Below are 23,636 nucleotides of genomic sequence, written 5' to 3' on the forward strand. Positions count from 1 at the left end.
GCCATGGCTACATATATGGTTATCTCAATGGCTACGTACATGGTTATCTCCATGGCTGCAAACATGATTATCTTCATGGCTACATACATGGTTATCTCCATGGCTACATTCATGGTTATCTCCATGGATACATACATGGTTATCTCCATGGCTTCATATATGGTTATCTCAATGGGTACATAAATGGTTATATCCATGGCTACATACATGGTTATGTCCATGGTTATATCCATGGTTACATCAAAGGCTACATACATGGTTATCTCCATGGCTACATATATGGTTATCTCAATGGGTACTTTTATTGTTATCTCCATGGCTACACCAAGGGTCATCTCCATGGTTACATACATGGTTATCTCCATGGCTACATACATGGTTATATCCATGGTTACATACATGGTTTTCTCCATGGTTATATCCATGGTTACATCCATGGCTATATACATGGTTATCTCCATGGCTTCACCAATGTTTATCTCCATTGCTACATTTATGGTTATCCCCATGGCTACATACATGGTTATATCCATGGCTACTTACATGCTTATCTTCATGGCTATATACATGGATATCTCCATGTCTACATCCATGGTTATCTCCATGGCTACATACATGATTATCTCCATGGCTACATATATGGTTATCTCAATGGCTTCTTTTATTGTTATCTCCATGGCTACACCAATGGTCATCTCCATGGTTACATACATGGCTATCTCCATGGATACATACATGGTTAAATCTATGGTTACATCCATGGCTATATACATGGTTATCTCCATGGCTACATACATGCTTATCTCCATGGCTACATATATGGTTATCTCAATGGCTACTTTTATGGTTATCTCCCTGGCAACACCAATGGTCATCTCCATGGTTACATACATGGCTATCTCCATGGTTACATACATGGCTATCTCCATGGTTACATACATGGCTATCTCCATGGATACATACATGGTTATATCCATGGTTACATCCATGGCTATATACATGGATATCTCCATGGCTAAATTTATGGTTATCTCCATGGCTACATACATGGATATCTCCATGGCTACATACATGGTTATCTCCATGGCTACATTTATGGTTATCCCCATGGCTACATACATAGTTATATCCATGGCTACATTTATGGTTATCTCCATGGCTACATACATGGTTATCTCCATGGCTACATACATGGTTATCTCCATGGCTACATACATGGTTATCTCCATGGCTACATACATGGTTATCTCCATGGCTACATTTATGGTTATCTCCATGGCTACATACATGGTCATCTCCATGGCTACATACATGGTTATCTCCATGGCTACATACATGGTTATTTCTATGGCTACATACATGGTTATTTCCATGGCTATATACATGGTTATCTCAATGGCTACATACATGGTTATCTCAATGGCTACATACATGGTTATCTCCATGGCTACACCAACGGTCATCTCCATGGCTACACCAATGGTTATCTCCATAGCTACATACATGGTTATCTCCATTGCTATATACATGGTTATCTCCATGGCTACATACCTGGCTATCTCCATGGCTACATTTATGGTCATCTCCATGGCTACACCAATGGTCATCTCCATGGCTACACCAATGGTTATCCCCATGGCTACATACATGGTTATCTCAATGGCTATATACATGGCTATCTCCATGGCTACATTTATGGCTATCTCCATGGCTACATTTATGGCTATCTCCATGGCTATATACATGGTTATCTCCATGGCTACATTTATGGCTATCTCCATGGCTACATCCATGGTTATCCCCATGGGTACATCCATGGTTATCCCCATGGCTACATACATGGTTATCTCAATGGCTATATACATGGCTATATCCATGGCTACATTTATGGTTATCTCCATGGCTACATACAGGGTTATCTCCATGGCTACATACATGGCTATCTCAATGGCTACATACATGGCTATCTCCATGGCTACATACATGGTTATCTCCATTGCTATATACATGGTTATATCTATGGCTACATACATGGCTATCTCCATGGCTACATTTATGGTTATCTCCATGGCTACATACAGGGTTATCTCCATGGCTACATATATGGTTGTCTATGTGGCTACATATATGGTTATATATATGACCTCATACATAGTTATACATGTGACTATTTCCATGGTTATATCCACTGTATCCTAGGGTTACAAACTTAATTATACAAAAATAGGATTCGTATCCAGTTCTTCAACGAAATTTGCTTTGTTACGTCATAATGCATGTAACACTGGTCAAAAACACCAATTGGTTATAAATCTTCACGATTTACGAGTGAAAGTATCCCCAAAGAATGAAAATGTAAAAAAAGAGTAGCATATGTTATTGTCATTTCGCTGAATAGAATGTTGGTATGACAAAAATACCTTCCATGTCTTATTTATTATATATTTTAACAACTTGTTCAATGTTTTGTAATTTTTAATTTATTAACAGAGACCAAATCATCTTGCATAATAAGTGTTTCACATAATTCCGAGTACAAAATACGTCGTTGGAGATGTAGGAAGTTGAAATATAGCTTTAATACTGATGATTTTATTTAGGTTTTCACTTTTGAGTTAAGTGATGTCTATAAGTCATTTTGCCTTTCAGCAGGTTCTACATTCATTTGACGTTCGTGTATTACTTTGAAATTGTATTCAAATCAGAACTGGATATTTTCAATGAAGTGATTCTTGAACAGGTAGCTACTATTCCTGATCTAAATGAAGGACTCACACAACTTAATCAGCCAATCAGCAAGTGTTTCATAAAATTGCAATCCCTACCTAATGTTTTCCCCGGTTAAATACAGTGCCTCTGAGTAATTTAAATAGGTAATTCAATGTATTTATTTTTGACATATTTTACATTGAATGAAATTTGTCAAAAGCAGACGCCTGTAGCGCTCTTACATGCCTCTAAACCGCCTCAAAAAGTCTTTTGAAGCCTTTGTCAGGTATGTATCTGTGAATCTAGACAGTTGTCATTAGTTTTGAACTTAAAATATTAACCCTATTAGCTGAGTCCTGAAATGCATACCCAAAGCTCCGAAAACTGGGTAGTATTTACACAGATACACATATTTTATTCTGACCATAGGAATGTTTACATTTCCCCTGCTGTCAAGTGTTGGTTTATATTATTTAGGGACGCCCCCTATTAGAAAAACAAAGGAACTAAATGCTGTGTGAAGTACTCACCTGCTGCGAGGTTACCTATGGCTGCAATTATGTAAAACACGTCCTTCCTCAACTGTTCAAGAAGCACATACAGCACGGTCAACACTATAGCAGCAATGCCGGCCAGGAATCCCAGTATAGCAAACGCTTGGGCAGCCTCGAACCAACCTAAGGAAACAAACATAGTTGTGATCATACTTTATACCGTTTCAAAGTAAATACCAAACGTTTGTTACATCCTGTCAAAAGTCACAATATGTTTAAGAGAAGGTAGAATCTAATTGACGTTCGGAGAGTTTTGATGACATCAGCAACATATGTATTACAGGCAAAGGTATTTCAAATAATTTGAACGTCTATAATGAATATTTGAATATAAAAAAACGTGGGCATCGGAAAAATAATGGAGAAAAATACTTGTATTTAAGACAATGTTCAGAAATGTACATTGTGGTGTTAAAATCTGGTCAACTCCTCCGAATGCCCAAACCAGTTTTACTGGATTTCGTGCCCCAGTACAAGATTTCCCCGCTAGGCTGCACTCTTTGGTTATTACATAGGCCAAGACCGCCATCTTGGCTTGGACCCTGACCAAACGATCGTTGATTGATTAATTGAATCAACGAACCATTGGTTCGGTTTGAGCTTCGGAAATCCCTCTTGTTTACAGTGGAAACGTGTAGCAATCGATGCATTGACATTTATTTAAAAGCATCCGGAGTGGTAAGCATATTTAAATAACTTCGAAATGTTTTATATCAAAGTTCGTTGCTTCTTACATTACTGTTTTACATAACGTATCCCTGTTCTTACCGTTGATGTGAGTCTAAAAGTATCGGGCATACCGAGTGGCTGTTTGAAACGAGCATCCTTAATTGAAACGATCAATACACAACCAGCAGTATGTGGAATTATCAGCCATGATCACAAAACAAATGTTGTTTGGAAGTGCCCAATTAACGGTTAACTAGACAAGAAGGTAAGAATAATAATAATAAAAAAAAAAGACTTTTGCCACCAGACAATATTTTGGAAAGGGATATCCCCGTTTGAGATATAAATGTTAGCCAATCAAATCGGTAGGATTGGTAGACCTGACCTGTCGTTGTATTGTCGACGCGCAACCTTTCGGAGAGCCAGTCTACTAACATGTATGTAGATTTTTACAGGGTGCGTTCGGAACACCTGCAACGTCTCCAATTAATGTATTAAGCCTTTGAGATCTGTTTATAAATTGTAATGACACAGCAGAATATAATTAATTAATTGTGAATAAATTGTGGTGAATTATATGATTAGAATTTTAAAATCTTCGCAAATACGCATACGTAGAACTTGTGCTTCCGCCTTCGTCATTTCATCCATCTCCTTTTCTCCTCCGCGTGCTGTATTTCACCATAACAAACTCATAACACGCCACATATTTTATTAATTCTGCATCGTTATTTTTTTTATACTGAGAGTTGCAAGGACATAAATTGCTTATCATGTGAGTTTTCTCTATTGAAATTATATTTCTTCCCGTTATTATCAACTCCTGTGTAATTCCGCCTAGGGTAAACTATAGTGATCCGTCTTAACACATACACACATGTACGGGAGAAAAGTTACCTTCCACAAACATACACACATGTACAGGAGAAAAGTTACCTTCAACACAAATATACACCTGTACGGGAGAAAAGATACCTTCCACAAACATACACACATGTACAGGAGAAAAGTTACCTTCAACACAAACATACACCTGTACGGGAGAAAAGATACCTTCTACACACATACACACATGTACGGGAGACATACACACATATACAGCAGAAAAGTTACCTTCAACACAAATATACACCTGTACGGGAGAAAAGTTATCCTCTACACACATACACACATATACGAGAGAAAAGTTATCTACTACACACATAAACACATGTACGGGATTAAAGTAACCTTCAACACATATATACACCTGTACGGGAAAAAAAGTTACCTTCTAAACACATATACACCTGTATGGAAGAAAATATACCTTCTACACAAATACACACATGTACGAGAGAAAGGTTATCTTCTACACACATATAAACCTGTATCGGAGAAAAGATACCTTCTACACACATTTACACCTGTACGGTAAAAAAAGTTACCTTCTACACACATACACACTTGTACTGGAGAAAAAGTTACCTTCTACACACATTCACACTTGCACGGGAGAAAAGTTACCTTCTACATACATACACACATGTACTGGAGAAAAAGTTACCTTCAACACACATTCACACTTGCACGGGAGAAAAGTTACCTTCTACACACATACACACTTACACGGGAGAAACGTTACCTTCTACACACATATACACCTGTAAGGGAGAAAAGTTATCTTCTACACACATATACACCTGTACGGGAGAAAAGTTATCTTCTACACACATATACACCTGTACAGGAGAAAAGATACATTCTACACACATGCACACATGTACGGGAGAAATACACAAATGTACGGGAGAAAAGTTACCTTCCACAAACATACACCTGTACGGGAGAAAAGTTCCCTTCTACACACATACACACATGTACAGGAGAAAAGTTACCTTCAACACAAATATACATCTGTACGGGAGAAAAGATCCCTTCTACACACATACACACATGTACAGGAGAAAAGTTACCTTCGACACACATATACACCTGTACGGGAGAAAAGTTATCCTCTACACACATACACCCCTGTACGGGAAAAAAAGCTACCTTCTACACAAATATACACCTGTACGGGAGAAAAGTTATCCTCTACACACATACACACCTGTACGGGAAAAAAAGCTACCTTCTACACACATATACACCTGTACGGGAGAACCGTTACCTTCAACACACACATACACCTGTACGAGAGAAAAGGTTATCTTCTACACACATACACACCTATACGAGAGCAAAGTTACCTTCTACACACATATACACCTGTACGGGAGAAATGTTACCTTCTACACACATACACACATATACGAGAGAAAAGTTATCTTCTATACACATACACACATGTACGGGATAAAAGTAACCTTCAACACATATATACACCTGTACGGGGAAAAAAACCTTCTAAACACGTATACACCTGTACGGAAGAAAATATACCTTCCACACAAATACACACATGTACGAGAGAAAGGTGATCTTCTACACACATATTAACCTGTATGGGAGAAAAGATACCTTCTACATGTACACACATTTACCCCTGTACGAGAGAAAAAGTTACCTTCTACACACATAAACACATGTACAGGAGAAAAGTTACCTTAAACAAAAATAAACACCTGTACGGGAGAAAAGTTATCCTCTACACACATACACACCTGTACGAGAGAAAAGTTACCTTCTAAACACATATACACATGTACATGAGAAAAGTTACCTTCTAAACACATATTAACCTGTATGGGAGAAAAGATACCTTCTACACACATTTACCCCTGTACGGAAGAAAATATACCTGCTACACAAATACACACATGTACGAGAGAAAAAGCTACCTTCTACACACATATACACCTGTACGGGAGAAACGTTACCTTCAACACACACATACACCTGTACGAGAGAAAAAGTTATCTTCTACACACATACACACCTATACAAGAGCAAAGTTACTTTCTACACACATATACACATATACGAGAGAAAAGTTATCTTCTACACACATACACACATGTACGGCATAAAAGTAACCTTCAACACATATATACACCTGTACGGGAAAAAAGTTACCTCCTAAACACATATTCACCTGTATGGAAGAAAAAGTTACCTTCTACACACATTCACACTTGCACGGGAGAAACGTTACCTTCTACACACATACACACATGTACGGGAGAAAAGTTACCTTCAACACTCATATACACCTCCTCCTAAACACATATTCACCTGTATGTAAGAAAAAGTTACCTTCTACACACATTAACACTTGCACGGGAGAAAAGTTACCTTCTAAACACATATACCCCTGTACGGGAGAAAAGTTACCTGCTACACCCATATACACCTGTACGGGAGAGTTACCTTCTACACACATACACACATGTACGGGAGAAAAGTTACCTTCAACACACATATACACCTGTACGGGAGAAACGTTACCTTCAACACACACATACACCTGTACGGGAGAAAAGTTACCTTTTACACACATACACACTTGTACGGGAAAAAAATTACCTTCTACACACACATACACCTGTACGGGAGAAAAGTTACCTTCAACACACATATACACCTGTACGGGAGAAACGTTACCTTCAACACACATATACACCTGTACGGGAGAAAAGTTACCTGCTATACACATATACACCTGTACGAGAGAAAAGTTACCTTTTACACACATATACACCTATACGGGAGAAAAGTTACCTTCTGCACACATATACACCTGTACGAGAGAAAAGTTACCTTCTACACACATATACACCTGTACGGAAGAAAAGTTATCTTCTACACACATATTCACCTGTACGGGAGAAAAGTTACCTTTAACACACATATACACCTGTACGGGAAAAAAGTGATTTTCTTCACACATATACACCTGTTCGAGAGCAAAGTTACCTTCTACACACATATACATCTGTACGGGAGAAATGTTACCTTCTACACACATACACACATATACGAGAGAAAAGTTATCTTCTACACACATACACACATGTACGGGATAAAAGTAACCTTCAACACATATATACACCTGTACGGGAAAAAAGTTACCTTCTAAACACATATACACCTGTACGGAAGAAAATATACCTTCCACACAAATACACACATGTACGAGAGAAAGGTTATCTGCTACACACATATTAACCTGTATGGGAGAAAAGATACCTTCTACACACATTTACTCCTGTACGGGAGAAAAGTTATCCTCTACACACATACACACATGTACTGGAGAAAAAAGTTACCGTCTACACACATTCACACTTGCACGGGAGAAAAGTTACCTTCTACACACATACACACTTACACGGGAGAAACGTTACCTTCTACACACATATACACCTGTACGGGAGAAACGTTACCTGCTACACACAAATACACCTGTACGAGAGCAAAGTTACCTTCTACATACATATACACCTGTACGAGAGAAAAGATACCTTCTACACACATGCACACATGTACGGGAGAAATACACACATGTACGAGAGAAAAAGTTACCTTCAACACAAATATACACCTGTACGGGAGAAAAGTTATCCTCTTCAAACATACGCACCTGTACGGTAAAAAAAGTTACCTTCTAAACAAATATACACATGTACATGAGAAAAGTTACCTTCAACACTCATATACACCTGTACGTAAGAAAATATACCTTCTACACACATGCACTCATGTACGAGAGAAAAAGTTACCTCCTACATACATACACACCTATACGAGAGAAAAGTTACCTTCTACATACATACACACTTGTACGGGAATAAAGTTACCTTCTACACACATACACACATGTACGGGAGATAAGTTACCTTCAACACAAAAAAACTTGTACGGGAGAAAAGTTACCTTCTACACATATACACACATGTACGGGAGAAAAGTTACCTTCAACACACATATACACCTGTACGGGAGAAACGTTACCTTCAACACACACATACACCTGTACGGGAGAAAAGTTACCTTTTACACACATACACACTTGTACGGGAAAAAAATTACCTTCTACACACACATACACCTGTACGGGAGAAAAGTTACCTTCAACACACATATATACCTGTACGGGAGAAACGTTACCTTCAACACACATATACACCTGTACGGGAGAAAAGTTACCTGCTATACACATATACACCTGTACGAGAGAAAAGTTACCTTTTACACACATACACACCTATACGGGAGAAAAGTTACCTTCTGCACACATATACACCTGTACGAGAGAAAAGTTACCTTCTACACACATATACACCTGTACGGGAGAAAAGTTACCTTTAACACACATATACACCTGTACGGGAAAAAAGTGATTTTCTTCACACATATACACCTGTACGAGAGAAAAGTTACCTTCTACACAAATATACACCTGTACGGGAAAAAAGTTATCTTCAACACACATATACACCTGTGCGGGAGAAAAGTTACCTGCAACACATATACACTTGTACGAGAGAAAAGTTACCTCCTACACACATACACACCTATACGAGAGAAAAGTTACCTTCTACACACATACACACTTGTACGGGAAAAAAGTTACCTCATACACACTTACACACCTGTACCGGAGGAGAGGTTATTCGATGTACACCTTCACGAGTAGGATCTACCTTATTAGGAATGCATTCATCATCAAAACTCGCACGTGTACGGCAGATACAAATGTAGCTTATTATACACCTACAAGACTGCTTCATTTACATGAAGATTTATGTATAATTACAAAAGGATATAATGCCCAAACACGCTCTATACCACAAAGAATGTAGCTGGATTACTTTAATTTATACTAGGGAGAAATGTTTACTAGTTTATATTATCACGTGTCACAGGGAAAACACGGTGACCATGCACATTTAGTTTTAGGTCCTATTATATTCAAGATAAAGACGCGTGTTTGAAAAATAGAATGAAACAAAACAGAAGAAAAGTCGGACATGAAGAGAAACAAATATATTAAACGTATCGTCAACCCTGAACGTTGTTGATGAATCAGCTCGGTAAGATACGTCATTACACTTTGGCGAGAATTCAAAATATTTAATATCAAAAGGACATGTTTCGAACCAAAACACCGGGGATTTTATTCGTCGGTTTGATTCGTTTTTAAATGAACTGTGGTAGAATTGTTACCGATTTAGAATAGTAATATATCATGATTGTTTTTAGATTATTACAGGAAGAGACAATTTCAACGTATTCATTTACCTGATTCATTTATGATGACAGAACTGGAGTATAATGTTATCGTGGATAGAGCATCAAGCTGACAGTACTTTAGAAAACTTGACAATGAACGCCTTGTCGCCTCACCTTGGTTATCACAGCGTGTTTGATGTATTTATTGATGGCTTTTATTGGATTTTGATCCAAATGTTTTCGATTTGTACGGTATTTTAAATCGAACAGGTCAGGTATCTCCATAGCAATGAACGGTGGTGTGTCAGATATGTGATAAGCGGACACACTCGGAAAGACGCTCGCCCATCCACTAGCGATCAAAAGGAAGGGTCCCCTATGATACAACCGGAAACGTGATACATTTTGTAGCTGCATCCTAGTTTGTTCGCTTTTATATAATATCTCCCTGACGTACTTGTGAAGCGAGTACAAAGCGCTGTTATAATACACATCTACTAATTAATTTATGCTTTTTTCCTCTATTAGTCCGAAGATGAAGTGCAAATGTACAATGAATCTCCGCCATTCAAACACTTTTCAATATATCGTTCATAAAGCAGACCAATCACTACAGTATGGTATTTCGTACTAGTTATCCTTAATGTGTATAAACACATTGTTTACACACATATTGCAGCGAGTCTAATAATGGCCGCGCTTTTTATGAGCAACGTCAGTAAAACGATACTGACGCAACATGTGCGGTTAACTCAAAGCATTCCATTGTATTACTTGAGGCGGACTGCCAAGAGCCCATCAGACAAATATAAAAATGGCGTCCCACGTGGATGAGTCTGCATTTTTTCTTGGCACAATGATAGAATTTTTTTTTGGAATATTTGTTTTTTCAAGAATAATCATTATTAACCTTTACAACATGATATTGTAAAATAGAATCTCTGTCTTCATTCTTAAATTTCTTATCGTGATAAAACGGTACTGCTATACATTTCCATGGCAAATATTATTTATACAGTATAACATAGTAGCACATAAAATATAATCGAAATTGAATAAACAAGTTGCAACCTTTTAAAAAAAATACAATTTCCTTTTAAATAGACACTGTACTGGACTTGCAATATTATGCGGGTAGGATGACTCCTTAAGACCAAAGAAGGAGAAGAAGAAGCAACCAGATCGCTGTGACCGCAATATCTAAGTACTGCACATTTGAAAAGGAAAATTGACAAACCATACCATTGCACACATATCTTACTGTAATATTTTGTACCAATCCCTTATTAATTTTTATTACATACTTACTGATAAATACGGTTTTTTTTGTATATGCGATACGACACAATTGCTCTAACCCATATCAGCCCTCGCCGTATCACACCCCAAAACCCGTATCAGCCCGCAAAACCCATATCACACCCTTTTTGGAAAAAAAATCGTTTGTCAATATTTCAAAAATAAAAATAAATCATAAGATAGTAGTTTTTATCAGTTAGTATGTAATAAACAGAATAAAACACGCCTCGACCTTCGGCCCTTGGGCTGATATTGCAGTCTCGGGTTGATACTGGGTGTGATATGGAAAAAGGCATGTATTATTCTCTATGTACAATTCGGTTTAGTAACACTTCCACATAACTTTTCTTTAAGCTAAGCGTGTGTTATAATACATAGTATGACGTCACGACAAAGACGGCGGTGACACAAGAAGATATGTATCTAGTGAAAAAACACAATGCCTAGTTATTTATATACTAAGTTACCAGGGTTGGGTCTGACCCCAAGGGCCTTCCTGGAAGGATCTGTACATTTATCTCTGTATACTCAGTAATTGTATATATGGTTATAGGGTGGGAATCTCAACCATTTCCAAGTTATGAACTATTTGTGGCCCCACCCCTTATCCCGGGGGTGTCCGTCTGTCCATTTGTACAATTGTTTATCCCGATGCACCTTGGGATGCTTCTACAAAATATAGTTGATATTCATCGCTTGATTCAAGAGAAGAAGTCACTTAATGCAAAATAGCCAAATTATCTCTTTTGGTCCTTCCCCTCAGCGCCCTGGGGAGTCAGCCCCACCATTTGTACTAATTTTAATCCCAACCACCAAGGGATGCTACCAGTCAAATACAGTTTATATCCATTGCTAAGTTCCAGAGAAGAAATCGCTAAAACCAATATAGCCATAAAACCTTGTTTGGCCCCGCCCCTCAATTTGTACAATTTTGAATCACCACCTCCCATGCACGCTTTCAACAAAATATGATTGATATCCATTGCTTAGTTCCAGAGAAGAAGTCACTTAAACAAATATAGCCAAAAAACCCTGTTAGGCCCCGCAACTCGGCTCGGCCCCCCTTTATTTATACAATTTTGATGCTCCCATTCAAATTTAGTTCGGACGGACGACGAAAGACGGACGACAGACGATAGACCGACGACGGTCGCCACGGTATGGCATAAGCTCACCTTGGTCCTTCGGACTAGGTGAGCTAAAAATGTAAATAAAGAAAACAAATCCGTTTAAATGCCGTGATTTCGTGCACCATGTGTATGTTGCTGGGTACCTGGTACATTAATAGTGTCGTCACCTGTACGAGAGAAAAGTTACCTTCTACATACATATACACCTGTACGGGAGAAAAGTTATCTTCTACATACATATACACCTGTACGGGAGAAAAGCTACCTTCTACACACATACACACATGTACGGGAGAAAAGTTATCTTCTACATACATATACACCTGTACGGGAGAAAAGTTACCTTCTACACACAAATACACCTGTACGAGAGAAAAGTTACCTTCTGCATACATATACACCTGTACGAGAGAAAAGATACCTTCTACACACATGCACACATGTACGGGAGAAATACACACATGTACGACAGAAAAAGTTACCTTCAACACACATATACACCTGTACGGGAGAAAAGTTACCTTCTACACACATACACACTTACACGGGAGAAACGCTACCTTCTACACACATATACACCTGTACGGGAGAAAAGTTACCTTGCACACACATATACACCTGTACAAGAGAAAAGTTACCTTCTACATACATTGGCATAGGAAGGATTTTATAATAAGTTGTTGTTAGAATGTTATCAAACTTAATCATATATAATATGGTTTGCATAATGCATAGATTTAATATTTTTGTCAAACCAACCACCGATTACAAAAGTTGAACCATTAAAAGCCTGCTGTTTGCTTATTGGCATATCTGTTAGAATTTGTAGTAATTTGCAAAGTTTGAAAACCAAGCAGCTACATAAAAGTATGCGTTTGAAAAATATTGCGATACAGCAATATTTCATCTCTGTATTGTGGTACGTTACGATATACCCGTGTTTTGCAATATACCGGTTTTCCAATATATTGTGACAGCACTAATGCTTATATTTCGGTCTTGTTCGTGCAGTGTTTATTTGCAGTTCGTTCGGTATAGGGTAATGTTCTTGGTATAAAATGCAATTAATTTGAATTGATTGTTAATTTCAATGACAACCCAAAGAGGTAAATCCTGGCCCGTTCATTCAGAGGATGATCAACTTAACGAGTCTTTAATAAATATTTTTAAAATGTAATTTTTGAAAGCTATCTAAAACTTAACATTTAAAGAAAAAACATTTCTTTTAATAAGAGGAACATTTTAATTACTCCCGCATACAATTTAAGTTTTGAATTCAAATAACGTTTTAAAACATACTTGTTTATTTTTTTACGTTAAGCTGTTACGCTTTGAAAGACTTCTTGGTTTCGATCAGTTAACGCTGTTTACGTCTCGCCATACTCCAGCTGAAATATTTTGTCACCCAGTGAAATAATAACTTATACAGACTAATTGATAGGAGAATTATGCAGGAATGCGCTGCGTAATAGTTTATAAAGGTTTTCTCATTTACATTAATATACCAGGTTTATTATGCGAGCGTTCATGTAATATGGAAATACGTTGACGGCTTGCCAACGACAAGATTGCTTTGGCGAGTGTTACCAACAACTGTAACGGGATCAGCGAATTGCTGATTAAGATAGGAACAAGAGAAAACAAATTGAATTACACTATATACAACTTTATATAAAAAACAACCATTGTTTACATAAACATAGCACTCTCTCTCTCTCTCTCTCTCTCTCTCTACTTCCCCCCTTTTCATAAATACACAATAATCACATGGAGAACCAATATTGCACCAAATACTACATTGACAAACCAAAACAGAAATAGAATAGGCAGTATTCTACTCAGTGTAGTCAAGTATTGCACGGCTGGCTATAATCGAGTAGCTAGCTGTAATCTGTCCCGATCAACTCGCAATGTTACTCCAGTGTTCAAGTTACAAATGGTCTGCAAAAGTTCGGCCTCGTTTGAAATTCTGCCCTCAGTGTGGCTAGACCGGGATTTGAACCCGGACTTCAGATTGTTAAAATATCGCTCTAACCGATGGAGCTAACTGGCTATCGGAAGTTTTTCTGTCCAAACTGTTCCACAGTTATATTCAAACGGAAGTTAAACGGAGGTTACGGTGTACCATGTAACTTGACGAGATCGGGCTATCTCAGTCAAGAGTTTAAGATACTGTAACACAATCCCAACCGAGGCGTAAGCCGATGTTGGGATGTTACATAATCTTAGCCCGAGACTCATATAACCCGATCTTGCTCAGTTACAGGATTTTTTTTTCTCGCACACTTTTGCTTGATCTTTTTTATTCCATTTTGTAAAAGACTACAAGTATCCCTTCTGAGACCTCATATTCCACAGTGTGAATTATATTTTACCTACAACATTAATAACGCAGTTTTTCAATTACAAGCCGCCGACGCGCGGATAAAACCATCGCTTTCTAAACATTCCTCGAAATGTCACGTAAAGGTACCAGACAAATGGGGCGAGGTAGAAAAATCTAGCACGGGGATTGACATGGGATATCTGTCTACGGTGTGAGAAATAATGCAGTGTAGGGATACTAAAGATTCAAATAGTCCCTCAAAATAGTTTAGTAACAAAAGTGGACGAGTGACCTAGGACCACTATTCAGTGTCAATATGCTACGGTTCCTGTGAAGTCCTCAAATTGTATTAATTGTATAAATGAATCGCATGAATTGAACCTATGCGTTGTGCCTTTGAGATTATAATTCCAGTAATATTAAATGCGAAATGATGATAACTAACTTTAGAGTAGTTTCATTAATAAAGGACCGTGGCGTCAGATCACGGCTTTGGCTTAATCTATTTACTCGTATTCAACATCGAGATCAATTTTCCGGGCCAGATGTTACAATATCTATTGACTTTAGGGGTAGAAATTATGTAAATATCAGTAACATCACGGAGAAGTAGATTAGTCCGTAGTAGCATATTGAACGAAAGTCAACAGATCAATATCAAGTCATGTGTGCTTTCCTATCTTGCGGTAACTCAATTCCGTCCAAATTAAAAATCGAACGATTTTCAACACCAAATACTTGTTTGTTTATGGTCAAAAATCAAACAGCAACAACACCGAATAGCCAACTCTTAGTGCATGGAGTGTCGTCCTACAGGTAGGGCGTAAGAATTGTCCTGCTGTCCCCATTGGATGATCGTAGGAGGCGACTAATTTTAGGATCTTATCTTTTCTCTTCTTTTCCTAACAACTTTCTTCTTCCTAATGTCTCCCTTGACAATGCCTCACTTTTGGCCTTTAGTTGAGCGTTCGCCCCTGTGAGGAAGGCTTTTGGGTTCTGTCCCCTGGCCGAGACATATCAGAGTCTGTAAAATAGTAGTTTCTACTCCCTCTTAACGCTCAGCAATTTAGGAGTGGGGCGAATGGTTCGCCCGTTGTCAGTATAATGTTACCGGTTGGGGTGTCCTGATAGGAGTCTTCGGCAGTATGTTTCAGTGAGGTAGCACTATAAAGTCGGCATCAGTTCCGCGCTATAACAAGGAGACAAACACGAAAATATCGCAGCCTCCCAAATCACAAAAGCAAACACTACACGCATGCATCTTGCACACAGGGGAGGCCGCCCTTAAACCAAGCATGCAGTGAAACAGAAACTCAACAAATATTTTACATTTGTGGAAAACTAACGTAAACATAGCTACCGAGAATCAATAACAGGGTGTATGTTTAGACCTATGCCGGCGTGTAAGTGATATAAGAGATAGTTTCTTCCTTTAATGACCGTCTTCATATTCATGTGTTTCCTTTAAAAGTCTGTGTGACTTGGGTAGGATTAAAAAGGCATGCACACAAAAGAATAATTATGATTCTTACGATGAAAAAGTAAGAGGAGTCATTCGTGTGCGACCCTTTGCTTCAAAAACAATGTTAAATGTAAATCAGCTTTGAATAGCAAAACAGGAATGCGATAAAAGCCTTCACAGATGCATGCAGATCTATAAGATATGTCGTAAATACGATTCACTGAATTTTCATTTGGAAATACTTCAGTAGCGTGCTGTAATTTGAATTTGAAATCTATAAATAGCAATATTTATTGAAAACTTTTAGGGACGTTTAAATAATTTTGTCGCTTTTTGCCGATGGCTTCCGCGTTGCCTAGTGCGAAATTTTATATGCGACACAGAGGCGCCTGACCTCATTCAGCCAAGCAAAGCTAGCGGTTGTTATCAGATGTAGCTGGACTTGCTATGTCGGCCGCCGGCGATCAGGCAGCGCGTTTGGTTAAGAGCGTCTAGAGTTCGGCGGGTCCTTGGTCCAAATCCTGGTCTAATTATGCATGTCTCTCTCTCCTTGTTACACAGATATATCCATGAACTGGGGTCCTTGACGTTTGCATAGGCGATAATTTGTGGAAAACGTGTATGTCTAATACAAGAGGCCCAGAGGGCTTGTATAGCTCACCTGGATATCTAGGCAATCATGGTTATATATTCTTCAAAGAAGATCCCAGGGATAGGACCAGACCCTGAAGCCAATCCTTGCAGCATATATATATGTATTATATTTGTTATCCCACTCACTTAGAAACCTGGGATATGTATACTTTTTTTTCTGTGATGATTATTACTGTTTTTTTTTATTATTAATATATGTGAGTATCTATGTCATATAATATGTTATTGTTATTTTACATATGTTTGTCGCAATTATAGCTCTCAAGAGCTAATGTTCCTTGTTTACCTGTATGCGACGTTAAATAAAGTTTCTTGTATCTTGTATCTTGTTTGTATCTTGTAATTTTCTTGCCAAGCAATTGTATGTTATGTGGTTATGGGGTGGTTATCTTAACTGTCCCCAAGTTGTGATTCAGAAACTAGGTCCATAGGGTTGTGGCCAGACCCCATGGCCAATTCTAATATTATGACCGCATTCGTCTCTTTATGCCCAGCATTTGTATATATAGTTTTGGGGTGGGGAGCTCAACCGTTTCGAAGTTATGACCCAGGGGTTACGTCTCCAAGGGTAGGACAAACCCCTTAGCAATCCTGGAAGTATATGTACATTTGTATACTCAGCAAAGGGATACATGGTTATAGCGTGGGGATCTCAACTGTTTACAAGTTGTGACTCAGAAACTATGTCCCTACGGGTGTGGTCAGACCCAAGGGTCAATGCTAATATCATAATCGTGTTCGTCTCTTTATTCCTAGAAACTGTATATCTAGTTTTGGGGTAGAGATCTCCACTGTTTCAGAGTTATGGCTAAGAAACTAAGTTACCAGGGTTGGGTCTGACCCCAAGGGCCTTCCTGGAAGGATCTGTACATTTATCTCTGTATACTCAGTAATTGTATATATGGTTATAGGGTGGGAATCTCAACCATTTCCAAGTTATGAACTATTTGTGGCCCCACCCCTTATCCCGGGGGTGTCCGTCTGTCCATTTGTACAATTGTTTATCCCGATGCACCTTGGGATGCTTCTACAAAATATAGTTGATATTCATCGCTTGATTCAAGAGAAGAAGTCACTTAATGCAAAATAGCCAAATTATCTCTTTTGGTCCTTCCCCTCAGCGCCCTGGGGAGTCAGCCCCACCATTTGTACTAATTCTAATCCCAACCACCAAGGGATGCTACCAGTCAAATACAGTTTATATTCATTGCTAAGTTCCAGAGAAGAAATCGCTAGAACCAATATAGCCATAAAACCTTGTTTGGCCCCGCCCCTCAATTTGTACAATTTTGAATCACCACCTCCCATGCACGCTTTCAACAAAATATGATTGATATCCATTGCTTAGTTCCAGAGAAGAAGTCACTTAAACAAATATAGCCAAAAAACCCTGTTAGGCCCCGCAACTCGGCTCGGCCCCCCTTTATTTATACAATTTTGATGCTCCCATTCAAATTTAGTTCGGACGGACGACGAAAGACGGACGACAGACGATGGACCGACGACGGTCGCCACGGTATGGCATAAGCTCACCTTGGTCCTTCGGACTAGGTGAGCTAAAAATGTAAATAAAGAAAACAAATCCGTTTAAATGCCGTGATTTCGTGCACCATGTGTATGTCGCTGGGTACCTGGTACATTAATAGTGTCGTTGAATTTTATCAAGTTTCCACTGTAAGGGGAAATACACAATGTGTGTCTTTGTTCAAACTACAGTATATAGTGTTTAGGACCAATCATTAATTTCTTGTGTCGCAATGAAAGAAATGCTGGTCAGAAGTGTAATAGATAGCACATTCGCCGTTCACCAAGATGGCCGGTACATGGGTTTGATTCCCCGATCATACGTGAAAAGGTATGGAGGCCACCTGTCCGATCACGTGTGTTTTAGCGGGTACTTCGGTGTCCTCGCAAACAACAACCCATGTGCGTTTACATCCGGGACAACAAGAGTGTTTACTATAAGTTGATATAATTAGTTTCCTGATTTTGTAAAGTAAAGTGTATATTTCAAAATGAAAGTTTTTTTCTTTTTTGAATAAGCAAAGTGTACTGAAGCAAACATATTTCAATAATGCGTGTTTTATATTTTTAAGAAAATATCAATAACGTTGCGATAAATATCACCGATATATCAAAATACCATGATGTGTTCACAGAAATTTGCTGTTCTCGCTTAACCTGGCTTAAGGACCTTTGTCCCTCTGTTTACTGTCGTGGCTTTTTTTTGTATACACAGTTACCTCCCCTGTATTTCGTTTTAAATATAACAGTAGTCAGTATAACAATCTCAACTTCTTTGGTTCGAATCCCGGTGCTAGCGCACTGATGTGTTTTACTCAGAATAATGTTGTTCATAAGTTTTGTTATTTCCTGTCAGTTATTTTTCATGATAGTCATGCAAGGTGTGTTTTTCTTTTCAGGAATGTTTGAGCAACGCTGTATCCATGCCAGGACAGTCGGTTTTGAATGCGTGGTGACAGTTGGTAACAGTCGTACGGGAATCCCTAAGAGTCATAAAGGTATTAATAATAAGCGACAGCCTACGCGGCCATTGGCCTCTTGTTAAAACTTCCGAAAGCCTTTCATCATTGAAGTATATATGGCACATTTGGGAGGGCGAAGATAAACATCCAATAAGTCTCTCTGCGCGTTTGGTTTTAAGGTCCCCTGTGGTTGTCAGCAAGTAATTATCTTACGGGTCCTCAATTCAAGAAGGACATCAAAAAATCACCTCTTCACGTCTGCATTTTAGGCTCTTTCCAAATACGTCATGTAACTCCCACCCTTTATTTATTCATTTTTGTGCACATTGCAATGGTTATATTTTTGCTTTATGTATAAAAGTGATTGCAAGCCTTTTTTGTTTCACAATTATAACAAATACTATTATCCATATGTTGTAAAGCGCTTTAGAGTAATTTTACAAATTATATAGGGCGCTATATAAATGTTGTATATTATTATTACTTAGCAGAATTCAAAAGATTAATTACACCCAAACCCTCCATCCCACATTAAGCTGTTATCATATGTGCGTTTCTGCAAATGTAAAATAATTTCATGTATCAGTGAACGTGACGTTCACTAAGTGATTGACACAAATACGAACAGTTATATTGTATCGCGCTTGGCCACAACCATCTACCTATACAATCACATAGCTGTTATCATACTTTGACGACCCGTCTGCCATTCTGTCCTCAGGCAATCAATTATTGATACGTCTCTGCTGAACTCTAGCCTATCCATTTAAATGCTATAGAACCGAGGAGGGTTTGTATGCATTTGATGTCATTTCGTACTATTGTGCAGCCAAATGTATGTAGAAGTTTTTGAAGTCTTCTATTACTTACCATCATATCACATTTTGACGTAAATAATAACACAATGTTGTAACCACCTTAAGCCACACCGTATACAATATTTCTAAAATGTTGCACACGGCCTAAAGAACGCAATATAAGAAGTTTAAACAACGCTGTATCTTGCCTAGAGAACACAATTTAAAAGATGTATACAGTGTTGTACACGGCCAATTCACATAGTGTAAGAGGTTTATATACCGTGATGTACACTGCCAAAATCAGAAAATATTAAGAGTTTAAATAATGCTGTACCTGGCATAAACCAACAGTATAAGAAGTTTAAATAATGCTGTATCTTTCCTAGAGAACACAATTTAAAAGATTTATACAGTGTTGTAAACGGCTAAGTCACATAGTGTAAGAGGTTTTACCGTGGTGTACACTGCCAATATCAGAAAATATTAAGAGTTTAAATAATGCTGTACCTGGCCTAAACCAACAGTATAAGAAGTTTAAGCAATGCTGTACCTGCCGGGAACGCCGATAGAACACCGACTACCGTCAGTGACACGAAAGTCACATGGGTGGAATCGATATAATGTAGGCGATAAACCCGTCAACCAACCAACCAATCTGTACCTGGCCAAAGCACGTAGTACAATGTCTATTTTCACTCCTCCCACATACCCCCGACGCTCTATCGATTGCCGCCATATGCATCGGGGACACATTTTGTTTACGTTGCTTTCTGGTTTAATTCTACACATCCTTATTCATAACAATCACAAATAACTATAACAATGTGATGATTGAACAATTTGATAGTTAAGTTACGAGTAATATGAAGTTTGACAAATTCTTTATTTGTTGATTTAATTATTTTGTCACGCCCATTTTTCCTGTCTTTGCGTTGTTGCACTTTCGAATATACAAGCGAAATCCTATCTTGAGCACAGGTATTAAAGTTTAATATAGTTTTTGAAAAGATTTTGTCAGATATATACTTACTTGCCGGATTACTTATGCTGCCACAAACACTTCCCACGCAACCCCTCCACAGACCGCTATGATAATCCGACTCGAATATAGTACCCTCGGCCACCGTTAAGGAGCTCCAATAAGGTGTAGCTAAGCCGATCAGGTGAAATACAAATCCAGCTAAAGCACATCCTATTGCTATTTTGAATATAATGGTAGTGTCCGCTATTCCCATATTGTAATCTTGTATATGAATCCGTCCAACTAGTTTTGATGCTGCCTATCCGAAAGCCCGTTAACGTCTGTGTGCTTACACGAATATCACTGACTGACGCTACGCACTGTTGATAACAAGATAGTATGTGATCACTCGATTGTGACGCCTCACATCTCAAACACAGTATTCTACGTTTATAGCCGTAAGCTGTCGCATGTGTCGACCTAGATAGTTATCTAAATGTCTGCTCTAATGAACGGGAAACAGTTGCCGTTCTGATTACGTGTTTCTTGAATTTTGTATACAGCACCATTATTGGTTACTAGAACAGGTAAGACAGTCACGTGATCAGAAAATGTGAACAACACATTTATAAATGACAACACCAAGTGTGTTCCCTATTTCAGGACAGCAAGGGGCGTATTTTCACAGTCGGTTTATTTTAATACTCTAATACGCTGCATTCTCTCCATTTAAAAACGAAATCTTGTGTATTGCAATTTCTTGCAACAACGGGACTAGTGTCAACATTCTTGACAAATGTCTAGGATTTTCAATCAAGTGAACATTATTTCTAATATTTAATCTTCAAAATAATTTTGAAAAACTCTATTTGCATAACAGTCATAACTGTTACTATATACTTAGCAAAACTTCAGCTATTCTCATTGGGGTCAATGGTATCGTATTCTGACGTATCACCGGTGAAAAGTTCAAATATTATATTTTTGTAGTAAACATTTAAAAAAAAGAAAAGTGGACATAACACGTTGATTGATTACGTCATGACTAATGACCCTGGAACAGTACAAAGTGGTGAGGACTCCATTTACCATTTGACGCCCGGTCGGGATTATGTTATAGAATTTAAGTGCTTGTTTGAGATAACCGTATATATCCCCCTAGCTTACACCTTATATGTTATTATTTTAATACCTCAGAAAGGGGAAAATTATGTACCTGTTTGTAAGTTGAATCGTCCTATATGACTCTCCCATGCAGAGATTAACACAGATGAATTTTATTTGACACCGTCAGATCAATTTGTTGATTGATAACATAAGTATACATATTCATAGTTTATGACATAAGTCTTCAAATTAAAATTGCTTTAAAATATATCATCCTTTTTGACCTGGTACGATTGCAAGCTGTTGACAAGATTAATTTCCAATATTCAATATTTTCAAGATATCTAATTTTAATATTGATACCGCAGAACGGGTATCCCGTGTCATCTGTCTATCTAGCCCGACCTGTCTCACACCTTAACGTAACACTTGGCGCGATATGATTATACTCTATCGTGAAATATATTTATTTTGTGCTGTTCAATTCACAATATGATATTTATGATATAATCTACACCAGGTGTCACGTTTTTTCTATTTATGGTGAGCTATGCCAATGCTTTTAAATGTTATTATTTTAACCATGTTTAAATACAAAACAACAATAAAATGAAGAAATATCGCTATAGGATATGGAAAAGATATAACACAGATAATCATTGGTTACTATTAGTAACACGTTGCCTGGGCGTGAAATAAAATAAACGCTAGTTATGGTGAAATGGTTCACCTATCGCATGCTGTTTCAAATTCAAACTCTTTATTACATTGTAATTTTAAGTTATTCATAAAATCGGTATGGTATTTCTCATTCACTAGACCCTACGCATTGTCATATTATGTACAAACCACGAGCTCTCTCGTCCTTGATAACTTGTGTGTCGTCAAATTCACTTGAGTACACCCTTATAGCCTGTGCTCTTATTTGAAACTTCACATAAATGTGATACGTGAATCTCTTCAAGTGGGATGAGTGTTCATCTTGGGCGGACGTTCCAACAAAGCACCGGAAAGATGCAAAATTGGGGTCCATTGACCTTCAGAGGGTAATATAAGTTCTAGGGTATTCCGGATGTACATCAAATCAACAACAGTTTATATAGGTCAAGTATAATATACATATGATCTCCAGCATTTACACTGTCACATGTCAGGAGAGTACAACCTCATATAGCGCTTCTTTAATAGAATAATAATAATAATCAATAATTCGAGGTTCTTATATACCGCTTTATCACAACCTAGTTCGTAGGTCGTTTCAAAGCGGTTCACAAATTATTATCCGTGGTTATAGGGCCTTTGCAACCAGCCAATATCTTTCTC

At 38.0% G+C, this 23,636-nt stretch overlaps 1 protein-coding gene across 2 annotated transcripts in view; it reads right to left on the reverse strand.

The window, feature by feature from the left end:
- Positions 1-3,183: 3,183 nt before the first annotated feature.
- LOC110455197 (lens fiber membrane intrinsic protein-like) overlaps positions 3,184-23,636 on the reverse strand; it is a 32,211-nt gene continuing 11,758 nt past the window's right edge. The window contains exons 1-2 of one of the 2 annotated variants that reach the window (XM_021505180.1): positions 21,276-21,784; positions 3,184-3,386 (exon numbers count right to left, since the gene is read on the reverse strand). In XM_021505180.1, the coding sequence (XP_021360855.1) occupies positions 3,199-3,386; positions 21,276-21,480 (393 nt within the window). In that variant the 5' untranslated portion in view covers positions 21,481-21,784 and the 3' untranslated portion in view covers positions 3,184-3,198. Of the gene's footprint in view, positions 3,387-21,275; positions 21,785-23,636 lie in introns of those variants that run through there. The other variant, XM_021505179.1, reaches the window with a different exon arrangement.

The sequence above is a fragment of the Mizuhopecten yessoensis genome, unplaced genomic scaffold (assembly GCF_002113885.1).
Source record: "Mizuhopecten yessoensis strain PY_sf001 unplaced genomic scaffold, ASM211388v2 scaffold8151, whole genome shotgun sequence".
Lineage (NCBI taxonomy): Eukaryota > Metazoa > Mollusca > Bivalvia > Pectinida > Pectinidae > Mizuhopecten > Mizuhopecten yessoensis.